At 41.8% G+C, this 12,797-nt stretch overlaps 2 protein-coding genes across 3 annotated transcripts in view; one reads left to right on the forward strand and one right to left on the reverse strand.

Moving 5' to 3' along the window:
* homer2 (homer scaffold protein 2) overlaps positions 1-4,497 on the reverse strand; it is a 35,705-nt gene extending 31,208 nt beyond the window's left edge. The window contains exon 1 of one of the 2 annotated variants that reach the window (XM_062411253.1): positions 4,463-4,497. In XM_062411253.1, coding sequence (XP_062267237.1) covers positions 4,463-4,482 — 20 coding nt within the window. In that variant the 5' untranslated portion in view covers positions 4,483-4,497. Of the gene's footprint in view, positions 1-3,733; positions 4,280-4,462 lie in introns of those variants that run through there. The other variant, XM_062411337.1, reaches the window with a different exon arrangement.
* Positions 4,498-5,306: 809 nt separating this feature from the next.
* LOC133973509 (RNA guanine-N7 methyltransferase activating subunit-like) lies at positions 5,307-7,344 on the forward strand. Its single transcript, XM_062411464.1, has 3 exons — positions 5,307-5,465; positions 5,690-5,860; positions 6,518-7,344. The coding sequence occupies exons 2-3, from the start codon at positions 5,691-5,693 to the stop codon at positions 6,726-6,728; spliced, it is 381 nt and encodes a 126-aa protein (XP_062267448.1). The 5' UTR covers positions 5,307-5,465; position 5,690; the 3' UTR covers positions 6,729-7,344.
* Positions 7,345-12,797: the final 5,453 nt, after the last annotated feature.

The raw sequence follows: 12,797 nt of genomic DNA on the forward strand, positions 1-12,797 counted from the left end.
AAGGGAGATAGCATCAACACACAATGTCTGGGTTTAACACCATGTTTGCAGTGTAAAACGAGCTGGGGACGAATCCGCTGCATATCAGGTACTATCGGGTGCAGACCCACAGGCACAGAGCCTGTTAGACTACAATAGTATCTTTTTTATTAGATTTTGTCTGCCAGTGAGTGGGACTTAAGGTCACTGTCCTGACTGTCCGTGATCTGATGAAAAACAGCAGACGTCGTATTAACAAGACAGGCACTAAAGCAGGACAATCACCAGGCTCAAATCCAAAATTACCAACAGAATATGTATGAAACGCTGTCTTTGAATCCGAGTGTTCTAACAAATTCTGAGTAAAAAGCATCTTCGCTTGTCAAATATGTACAGGACCTTAGGAAAGAACCCAGAGCACTTATCCCTCTTCCTTTTCTCAGCCAGTACCTGCTTTTTCTAAAGGTGTAGATATCAACAGAAACCGAAAGTTTGCGAAAGTGCAATGATCTGGAGACTAGCAATATGCAAATGGTAAAATGGAAGAAAGTTACAAATTTGTTGTGAATGCAAAGCTGAATTATTTTGTGAACATAAATACCAGAATTTAATAACGTGAATGCTCATTAGCTGGTGTAAAAGTCAGCTGAAGACTGCCTCATTTACCTGCGAGGCCCTGGAGGGGAGCAGAGCTGCCTTATTAGTGAGGGCAGCATTTTTGTCTTTGTGAAAATCCGGAGAATTGGACGATTCTGTGGTATCATCACTACAATGCCACCTTGGCCTTTACTGTAATAAACACATTGCTATACACTAATGATGTTCAGGGGACATGAGTGTCCTGCTGAGTGAGACGGTCTCTAACTGAAATGCTGTGAGACGAAAGCGAACTAGAATTTCACTAGAACCCATGCATCCACCAACAGTCCCCTTCTGAAACTACATTCAATTTCACAAGATACAGGTTTAATTTGGATCTACAACAAATCTCTACAAGACATTAGTCCCCTAAACATGCACCAACGATTTCAAGATCCAGTCATTATTCTCTGATAAATCAAGAAAGATGTTGGACAACACCCTCTCTACCAATGTTAAAGAAAGTAACTGTACTTCATGAATAGATGGATCAACAGATTTCTAGATTCATCATTAGATGCAGCCTGGTTTCATATTGGTTATTCTGCATTTAAGAAGTAGGGAAATACATATTGTAAACTTAAAATTTGCATGGCAATCTAACCATTTAACTTAAAATTATTTTACATTGTGTCTCTTTGAACTGTGATTATTGAGTGACCTTCATTACTCCTCCAGGGTTTTGACTGTGGACTGATTGTACTTCCTGCCAGCACAGCTAATTTAACAGGCGAAAGAGACAGCATCTCATGCATCTAAGCCAGCAGGCCAGACTCAAACCAGCACTCACATCAGGTCTTCCTCCACCACACTGTGGCAATAGGTGCCCAACCTAATCTGAGCGCTCAGAGGAAGAGGAAGTGAGGAAGTCTCCACAGAAGCACAGCATGGCAGCAGATGGCCTCCTAGGCCTCAACCATCTGGCTTGGAGACGTCCAATCCGCCGTCAGTCTGTCCCCTTTCATTTACGCATGATTCCTCAACAGTGAGACCTGCTTGTCCTCCCCTGCTACACTTCTACAACCTTCCCCTTTGCCCCTCAGCTGCAGACAGAGGAGTCCGATTAGGTTTACAGTTCACTCTCCTGCCTGGGCAGCCAAGAGAACCAGTGCCACGTCCCATGTCACAGAGCCTAATCAATGAGTATTAAGCCTTTGGCTGTCACTCTCTGGTCAGCCAGGAGATTATCATCTATCCATGGGTTAGGGCTGCTCCCAGCCCGACTTACTTTAAATAGCAATATGTTGATTGCTCTGCTGTCTGTGTGACCGCTTATTCAGTAAGAAGGGGCTTTCGGACAATCTGAGCTTTATTTTGGAGAAGCAGTGCGTAAGCTATAAAACTGTACTTAAAAAAACAATAACCACCACTTTCTTTCTCACTGTTATCAGAATCTTCTCAACCTCTTTGAATTCACTCATATAATATTAATATGGAGTAATACATACACGATTGTGCTTTATAAATCTTGCGGAAATGATGCAATCAATAAAAGATAAGTCAAGATTCACAGGGCACTAATAGATCACATGACGTGATGGGAAAGTGACAACAAAGGATAGATACTGAGGGGGTGTGTGTGTTGAGGGTTAGGGTTAGGGTGAGAGAGACTGATAGTTAATCTATAACTCCATTTAAGAGCCAAGAGCTTCAGGGACAAAGGACCAAGTAAACCCTGCAAACTACAAGCAACCTACAATATCTTCACACACACACAAACGCACACGTAACCAGAGCCATAAATTGCATAATGTGCACATGTGAACCTAAATTCCTCTATGATTTAAGTTTTTTCTCCTTTTTTTGTCCTACTTTCAGCTTCTCAGTATGGTCTTTGTATTCTGTCAAATGTGATTGTTTGCTTATTTCATTAGCCTTTGTTTGCTTATTTCATTAGCCTTTATATACATATCAGTCATTATCACTATCAAAATTTAACAAATGTGAAAACTATCATTCAATGGAACGCTCAACAAATCATGTCACTTTCTGCCCCTGGTTCGATGCCCTTACATTTCTCAATAAGTTTGTGTCCACCTGTGATACCACAGGCCGGCTCCGACTGAAACCAGTGAGCTGGAGTAAGGAAACTTGTTGTAATGTCTCTGTCACTAGGTGTGACCTCCTGCCTTGGATTGAACTACAGCTGCCATGCTGCGTGGGCCAGTTTACTGAAACAACAGCGTCTCCTCTCAGCTCTAAACCTGCTGGGTGACCACGCCAAACAACTCTTGAGGAGTCATCAGGACAGTTGAACTGGTTTCTTACATAATATAAATATTTTAAAAAACTGCTCACGACAAAACAAGCACAGAGGCAGTGACTTGACTTGATTACAGAACATTAAGCAGATTATTTTCCACACTTGGCCTCATAGTTTTCAGATTTCAAAAATTCTTGTCACAAATGTAAAAGTTCCCATAAATTATTCAGAGACTGGTTTCTGTAACAAGGTACATTGAACTACTGCAAATCAAAAACAAAAAGGAGTACAAACAGGAATTAGGAACTTCAGAAAGGAGAGTCAGCGTGAAGCAGAGCTCATTATTGCTGAGGCGTTGAGTCAACACTCACACCAGTGGAGGCTAAATAATATTCTGTACCCAGTAAACAACTGTGGGAGTGCAGTACAACCTCCAGCTCTGTGGACGACGACGACAACACACACACACACACACACACACACACACACACACACACACACACACACACACACACACACACACACACACACACACACACACACACACACACACACACTTTCATTATTAGTCTGACACCTACACAACCACATACACACAAATGTAATCCATAGCAAAGAAACTGTGCGTAAAAAAAAATAACAATTTTCTGTGAAGCTTTTCCTCACAAGCTCTTTCAATTTCTCACATTGATAATATAAAAATAAATAAAAAAATAATGTAAAATAGGGCATCAGATCCAAACAGGCTGTTTTGCGATAGGAGTGAAATGTGGATCATTGTGGAGGTATTTCCACCGCGCACAGATCTCAGTGGGTGCAGGTGTCACGAGAGGCGCACTGAAGGGCAGCGCCGTCTGGATATAACCTCGCATGAAACCCCAACAGGACTTTTTAATTTATATATCTACTCACCCCATTGCAGCGAGATCTGAAGACCAGCTCCTAGGGTGTTTCTAAAAAACGTGTCTTTTATTAATGACAGCGGATCTGGAGGAGAACAGTGTTCGGAGGCGCAGAGTCAAAGTCCACAGATGATCGGTGGTCCACAGAGTTCACTCCCCGTGCGCCACTGAAATACGAGGAGAGGAGATCACTTCTTCTTCCTCCTCCTCTTCTTCCTCCTCTCTCAGCAAACTCGATTCACCGGGTCGTCAGGCTCACAGAAACCCGGTCATTCCTGGAAGTTTTTTCCGCTCGCTTGTTTGTTTTTACCCCCGAATAAATCCCGCACTGATTCCTAATGGCTTCCCTCCCGGTTGTCCTCCTCCTCCCAATAGAAAAAAGAAAGAGCCCGGCTTGCAGGTTTGTTAGGTGACTGTTCCCCGTGTGCGTGCTGCTCGCTGTGCCGTGTCGTCCCTCCCCAGCGGGATTGTGTTTCTAATGAGGGGCGGCAGCGGCAGCAGCAGCGACACGGAGCGGCTTCCACCTGCTCAGGCTCCGACCACCACCTCCACCAGAGCCGCCCACTCTCCGCTCACTCACCCGGCAGACTGCTGCTGCTGCTGCGGGGGTGGAGGTGGAGGTGCTGGTCCGTCTGAGTTTCGACCCAAATCACTCCCAATTGAAATATTAACACACAATGGAGATAAGACAAAACACACAAACAGTGAAGGGATCTTATGTGAGTCCAGCCGCACTCACATGTTCTCAGCTCCCAGCATTCGGATGCTTACTTCCAAATTACAGCAAATAAAAGTTTCGGCAAATTTAAAGGGATGATGGCAGGTGTCAATCAGTGGCAGGTGTGTGCGCCCCTCGGAACCACTTAAAGGAGTATTAGAGCTCCAGGGGGAAGAGTTTCAGCGATGCCCCTCACACCGCGTTATCTAAAGTTAGCATCATTCACGCCTTCTGCAGGTGTGTTTTCAAATACTCTGAAGTGCTTTAGCTCGCTTTAAGTCATTATTTTAGTTTGTATCTTTATGGTAGGGATTCGAACGTAGCGTAACAAAGTTTTAATTAAAAACTAAAACCTTAAAAAATCTGTTTTAAGCCAGTAGATGATGCCTTTTCTCCAAATTAGACCAAAATGACCATGTTTTTTCTAACTACCAGCTAGAAGCTATTAATTGGTGCACTGTCTGAACCATTTTAAAAAGTGCATTTGTTCCAAAATGAAGCGTTTCTGCGACAATTAGCTGCTCCATGATAAGGCGTACTATTTCATTAGTGATGCTACTAAAGTCAGCATAATTTGCACTTTCTGTCATTCCAATATGTTTGTGTTTGAAAAGTTTTTATAGTGATTTTAGTTGTTATAGTATCTTCTGATACAACTTTAACATAATATAATGACAAAAAATACCAACAATGAAAACATCTTTTCTAAATTCAGGTGCACTTACATGTTTTAAATTCTGGAATTACAACATTTGTTATGGTCGTCTGTGCAGCTTGTTGCTCCTCCAGCTCAAAATGATGCAATACTTTTAACTTCTACACTAATATTAACAGTTTTAACCTTCTGACCTGCAGGTAGCAGCCATAAATGGGTGCGTGCGCCACCGGAACCATTAAAATATGTGTATTTGTTCCAGCGGGGAAGCAGTTCAGCGACGGACTCATACCGGATTTCGGATTAACAACGTCAGGATAATATTTACGAACGTGTTGCTGGAGATAGCGACGCTCACGTCTTGTTCAGGTGGGGTTTGAATACGTGAGAGTTTGAAATGTTGTCATTGTGACTTTTAGTTCGTTGTTTGTGTCTTTATCTGACGGTAACAGCCTTGTTTGCATTGGTTCACGCGGTGTGTATGTAGCAGCTGCTAATGCGACACAACACAGAAAAGTCTTTGTCGTAAAAACTCGTATATCCGTGTTAGCAGCTTTGTGTTTACATCCAGTGACTCTTCTCTGCTGCTACAGAATGAGCGAAAAAACGGAGACCCTGCAGGAGTACGAGGAGCTGTTCGCCCAGCGGTTCACAGCCGAGGACCCCGAGTACCAGAAGTACCAGAACCGAGCAGCCGACCCGCCGCCCCTGGTCGAGGACTGGAGGGGTCGAGCGGGGGGGAACCAGAGAGGAAGAGACAACAGGTACTGACAGGAGCTCGAACAGTGGACAGACGGAGACACATGTGTTGTCATGCTTGGTGTTTATGTTGCATGGTTATTGTCAGTGACCGTGTCTCTAAGAATCAGGGGATGTGCAGCAGTATGATCTGAAAGAAAATAATATCTCACTGCTGTGTAAGGCACATAATAAACACATCGGTTCATTTTCAATAGTTTTGTCTAAAAAGTAGAACAAATGTGTATATAAAAGTATTTTCTCCCACCGCAAAGGTAATGTTTCGATTTTTTAAAACCAGCAATCAAACCTTGGAAAAAGCAGCAAATCATCACAATTAGTTAAAAGACTATTTAGTGTTCCTATTTAAATAAATCTGACCTAGCTCAAGAAGCATTTAAAACCTGCATGGCTGTCTGCCTGCCGTTTGTTTACACAAAACACATGTTCGGGATGTGCTGACGGTAGTTGTGCGACTAAAATCATTGAGTGTTAGTTTCTACCTTAAATGGAGATTTGTTGCTAGAGTAATTTTATTAATTGTAATAATACTGCACCTCTTCTATAACTGAAGTAAATAATGTCACTAAAAAGGATGCAATTTAACTGCCTTTTGATATGGGCCATGTTACGCAAGCATTAGTACCTATTGTTAAATTCTTTATATGTCCGTCTCTATCTAGGTACCAGGACCGTCGTGGGCACAGAGGTCGTGGTTGGGGAGGAGACCGAGGCTGGGGGGGAGATCGTCGTGAGCAGAACTGGCATGACCGAGACAGAGACAGAGACCGAGAGAGAGACAGAGACAGAGACAGGCACTATGGACATGGGAGCGGTCAGTCAGGCTACAACCAAGGCTCCCATCAACAGAGACCACATTATGACCGCTACTGATCTGTTATCTCTCAGGTGGTATCAGTATTCATTCATATTCAACTACTTGTTAAAACATGCATTGCATTATGGCACATGACAATATGCAGCTGTATTTGTTTGTGTAGCTCTAATTAATACAGTATCAATATTAATACTCTATTACCCGCTATTATTTGAAATATGTGATGCAGTTTTATTGTTTGAGTAAAAAACAAACAAAAAACATACCAAATATAATCAGTTTTTTTAATTTTCCCAGAAGGATTTCTTACTGTAGAAAACTAGCTTGTTTGACCATCTTTCTTTTTATAAATAAACAATATGTTTGACTCGAGTTGCTTCATACAGTATTAAAACTTAACGTTAAATAACATGAGGTTCTCAAACCTTTCACATCCTTTAGTATATTCATCACAATGTCACTAGGAAGTTTCACTGGTAGTTTGTGTCCTGACAGGTACTTGTTTTTGACATGGTTTGATTTGTTATTATGAATTATGCAGTACAGTATCAGTGTTGTTGCAGAGGGTGAATATACAGATGCAATCTATTTGTAATCCAGCTTATTGTTCTGTGTCACATTGTTTCATAAGAATCTAATTGTACTGTTGTCAATAAATGCGTATTTTCATAATGAGGTTTTTTTTTGTTTTTTTTTTATTGTATCGCACTCGTGTTTTATACTTTTGTCTGATGTTTCAAAATTTGTACAATCATATAGAACTAACAAGACATCCGTTTATGGATTCAACACCCTCAGGTTCTGAACAACCTCCATTTCTCCCACTTTTTTCCATCTGTGTGTCCTGAAGTCTTAGGCAGATTGTCAGTTATTCCATGGATTTAAGTTCCTCTATAATCTCCACTTTTCTTGGTGGGGGGGCATTTTACCCCATCTTCTTGTGGAGGCTGTGGTACCAGCTATCGGGGAATATTTGAATCAGGAAACTATCCCTTATACGTGTCTTCTCTCTGAAATTTAAATTAAGAAGATGGAATTCATAGGCATGTTATACCCTGGTCTCTTTTGTGCAGTCATGCACATTGTTTTACAGAACATTGATAACCGGTTTGAAGTCCAATGTTTAAAGATATTAGGAAATTTAGGGAGATTGGCCAACACGTCAAACAGTTGTTGCCCTTGGTAAATATTGCTAGGCCTTATCAACCCTGGTGGTTTTTATTGTATTAAAGTCCATTCTAATCGGTGTTACAGTTCCATACTTTAACCTTTTTATGGTCTTACTGTAATGAACAAATTTGGTCTCTGACAAGGTTTAATTTTTTTAAAGAACTGCTTTACATTTTCACCTGACATAAATAATATAATTGCTCTGATAATAAAAGCTGCAGGGGCCCAGCTCTCTCCTCGTAAACTCTCATTCAAACAGTCAAAGTGGAGATCAACGAGGAAGATGTAATTATGCTTGTTTCAAACTACAAATGAGGAATTTACTGCAGCCACATTTCATCAGTTCCACTCATGGTCGTCCTCTAATGGTGGAGCACATTAAACCAGATGGCCTGAACAACTGTAACTGTGTGTGGAGGGAGAGCAGCATTCCCAGTAAATGTCCCTGAAGAGGCCCAAGCCCAATAGTTCACACTGTGAAAAGCCACTGAAATATTTATGTGCATCATTAATACATTATTGCTCCGCGCATCAGTGGCTCTGGCATATGTAGCTCATCGCCCGAAGACTTCATCGCTTGTGTATCTCAATTAGGTAACGAATGGTGACTTTGGACACATTAGCCCACAAGTGAGCCACAACACAAGCACAGACCCTCAGCATTGTTTCATCGCCGCCCGAGTGCCGGGCTGTGGTTGTCTATTTATGGCCGAGGTGAAGACGGGGATAACAGTTCATTTGGGCTTCAGAGGTGCAATCAGCTGTGATGATAAGGGAGGGAGGGTGTGTGTGGGGGGGATGTGCTGAAACTGGCACACAGCAGGGAAGGCTGTAATCAGTTTAGAGTTCGAGAAACTTCACCCGCGTCTTCACAGAGCGGACTGATGCCCCGGACTGATGCCCCGGACAGACACAAGGAAATAAGGAAAATCAAACTGCAACTGTTGCACTTCAGGGAAACAGGATTAGTGCATCGGAAATAAACAAAAATAAAAATAAATGCAACTTTAAATCCTACGTATAAAAGAACAATTTTAGTGATGCCCTCAGGCTGTTTGTTTTCTTGTGGAGATTCAGATGAGAACTCTCCTCTCTCTCATGTCTGCCCATTAAATATGAAGCTACAGCCAGCAGCTAGGTATCTTCACTTAGCTCAAAGATTGTCTGGGGGGGGGGAGACTATTGGAGGAAATGTTGTGCAGACATTCATGGTCCTCAGAGGATGAATCATATTGATTTCGGTGACACTCTGGCTTTTCCAGCACCTTTGTGGCGGTTGCGTAAAACGCCTCGTTGAATATTTAATGGGTAGTCATGAACTTTACTTCACGCATTCATGCTCCCCTCATGAATTTATCATCACTCTGATGATCCCTCCTTTAGCTCCACCATATCACCTTTGTGGTTTTGACACAAATATTTATGGAAGTGTCGTATTTGGTAACTTTTTACTTAGCGCCATCTTCAGGTTAAAACGTAAAGTATTCTCGTCTGGTTTATGCCCAAATCATATACTATTTATAAAGATGGATCACTTCTCTCTACTTCCTCTCTCGGTTTTAAATGAGGCCAATATATTTTGATTTTGGGGTCTGATCAGACATCAACGTGAACTACCTTTAATGACAGAAACCGTTTTTGGCAAAAATCGGACTTGGTACTTTTTAGTCTTGTCCCATCTGCTAACATGGAGGAGGTGGAGTTTTTGACCTTTACAGCAAACAGGCACCAGGTGGCGATCTAAATGATTTGGCTTCGCTTTTGGGAGCTGCCACATATCATTTATCTTTATAGTCTGTGATCCAAATATGAGCAGAACTAATGACTAATGAGCTTGCTTACATGTGTAAGGTTGACACAGCGACAAAGTCTAATCCAGAGTTCAGGATGTTTACATCTGCCACAGAGCATCCACTCGTTCACTGCAACTATCTGATTAAAGAAAACAATTATTTTGGGTTTCAGGCTGAATATATTTGCACTAAAGGTCAAAATCGGCACCACAACAATCTTCTAGTTTGTAGCTTTGTGAAGGAGAGGAGCTCGCAAACACTTTCAGTGTCGGCTGCACTTTAATGAATAACCTGTTATTGCACAGGGATGCTTGGAGAGAGCGAGTGCAGTAAAACAATAGAGTGAGCCACAGTGAGAGACGAGCGAGCGTCCCCCCTCGGTCTGGTTTGGCCAGGCTGTCAGGCCTCATGTGGACTGTTTGTCCCAATGCAATGTGACAGCAATGGAGACAGTGTGCTGGAGGCCATGTCCTTGATGATTAACTCATCCACTACAATCATAACTCTAACCCCCTTTGCCCCGCCCCCTTCTGCCTCCGAGGGCATACATACATCCCGTGTGTGTGCACAAAATACTACAACCTCCCCATCAACACACACACACAAACACACACAAACACACACAAACACACACACACCCACATCACATCCTCTAGGCCCTGCAGCACTGAGCGACCTACATCTGGTGTTGCAGAGTGCCGGGGTTAAGGTTGGCCCAGGCCAGCCAGCCCCTAGCAGACAGTGCACAGTGTTCCTGTAGCGTGGGACGTGTATGAATGGCGGAGTACACTTGCTATGTTCTCTCTGAAAAAAAAGGAAGTAAAAAATAGCCCCCGCTTTGTTGGGTGCACATAATTACTCCCTGTCACATGAACCCACACGTGCAGAGCAGCATCAGAGCACTCATACGTGCACTTAATCTTAAGAATAGACCCTTATAATCGCTGCTGCACATCAGGTTGGGTGACATCTTGTCCCCTGCTCATCCAGCTGCATGCTCTATAAGTTAGTAATGAAGCCACTCAGGCCTCCATGCAGAGACAGTGGACTCTGCTGCTGAGGGGCGCTTGTTAGTCTGATTATATCTGGCTTTAGCTGCACTGCGACATGCAGGCAGGAATTAGGAAAACTTAATTTATTGAAAATATAATTATAGGAATGCAAAAACACATAATGAGTAAAAGTCCTGCATATTAGGTAAAAGTGAAAATCATGTCATCAACAAAATATGCTTGACACATGACAATTGAAGGTACTTACTCTGCAGAGGATTTTCCACTGTGATTGACACATTGTTATATATATATATATATAGATTATTGGCTATTTCACAACCATAGCTCAAATATTCAACAATGTGCTGTATTTTATAAACTGGCCAGATTATTTTGTGTTGACTGAAACCATCACACTCATTCTGAAATTGTTGTCTGTCACCCATCTCAATTTCTGCAATCAGAAAAGAAAAAAGAAACTGTTTTTTTATTCATTTTCAAGGATGTTGAGATTGTCTGTTTTTTTATAGAAGAAAAGTCCTCACCCTGAAACCCAAAGTCATTTCATGATCCATTCAGCCGACACTGAAGGTGTTGGTGAGCTCCTCTCCAGCACAAAGATAAAAACTGAAATGATATTATGGTAAAGATTTTTTTTCCTTAAGTAGAAATATATTCACCTTGAAACCGAAAATAATCTCAAGCTCCATACAAGCCAACTTGTAAAACAGGATGGACGAAATGTCAGCTCCCAGGTAAATTACCTGAAAACTATACATGAAGTGAAGAAAGTAAATTTACTTAACTAGTAATTCCTAACGGTGGAATTACAGCCTCATGGAGAAAAGTAAGAAAGATGTAATTTCTTATCAAAACATCCATTCCTAAACATCCAGGTCTAAAGAACCAACACGAACATCTACATCATACAAACCTTAGCTGTGCCTCAGAGACACACTGATCTGAATCACACTCCGTACACAACAACAACAACAACAAGAGGCTTGTTTGTGACCGATGTTTATCCCAAATACAAAATCTCAGCTGTCTTTTTGTTCTTTCTCTTCATCTTGTGTGTTACAGGGAAACATTTTTTCCAGTCTTCAGCCTTCATTGTTTCAACAAGGCTGAAATTAGACTCCAGCTTGATGAGAATCCCCCCTCCCAACCCCCGCCCCCCCTGCAGAGCACCTCGCCAATCCACAGCTGAAAATCAACATCTCTGATTATTTATATGAAAGTAGCGCACCAGTGGCACAGACATACATTGATTTCTCTTAATAAAACAAAAGGAATTTGAGTAAATTCTTTCTGAGTTATGAACTCCAGGTTTGGTAAATGAACCCGCTGATCATGTCTGACACGAATCGACAACTTTTCAAACAGAAGAGAAACAACAGACAAACAGTCAGTGAGGGAATTTTTCCTAATTGCACAATCTCCCCTGTCATTACAATAATTATCATCCATCAGCATCATCACTCCTGTGAAACCTGTGCTACGCCCACACTGAGCTGCTCCTCTGCTGCTTCCCCTGCTCAGCAAAGTGATACAACGACAACGAGCAGTTTCACTTGACATCAACTGAGCTCAGCAGCGAATGATTCAGTGATTCAGGAGCCGAGAGACGACGGGAGGCATTACATAGTCCTACATACATTTATATAGTAATAAGTAAGTAATTACCCAGCTGCCTACATCATAAAAAAAAGGTTACATAACTCCCCACCAGCTGGACAAGTAGACACACACACACACACACAAACACACACACACAGCTGGACAAGTAGACACACACACACATACTGCTTTCAATCTACTCTCTACAAACTCTCTCTCTCTCACTCTCTCAGGTGTCACGTTAACTGAGTGTACAAATATTTTAAATAATTGTACCAATAGAGATTAGTCACTGACAAATTACAAGATGACAGCTTGAGCACATTTTCAGAAATAAACACATAGCATAATAAACACGTATGAGACGGTTGTTTCATATCTCATCTGACTGTACATTTGTTTTATGTTTATTCTGGTGATTCAAGTGTATATGCAGGTAAATATATTCTGTATATGAATAGTTACACATGTATATTTTGTTATATAACAATAAAGCCTACACTTCTCTCCACCATCCCCTAAATAGAAGCTTTCACTGGGTTTGCCT

This window comes from Platichthys flesus, chromosome 1 (assembly GCF_949316205.1).
Source record: "Platichthys flesus chromosome 1, fPlaFle2.1, whole genome shotgun sequence".
NCBI classification, from domain to species: domain Eukaryota; kingdom Metazoa; phylum Chordata; class Actinopteri; order Pleuronectiformes; family Pleuronectidae; genus Platichthys; species Platichthys flesus.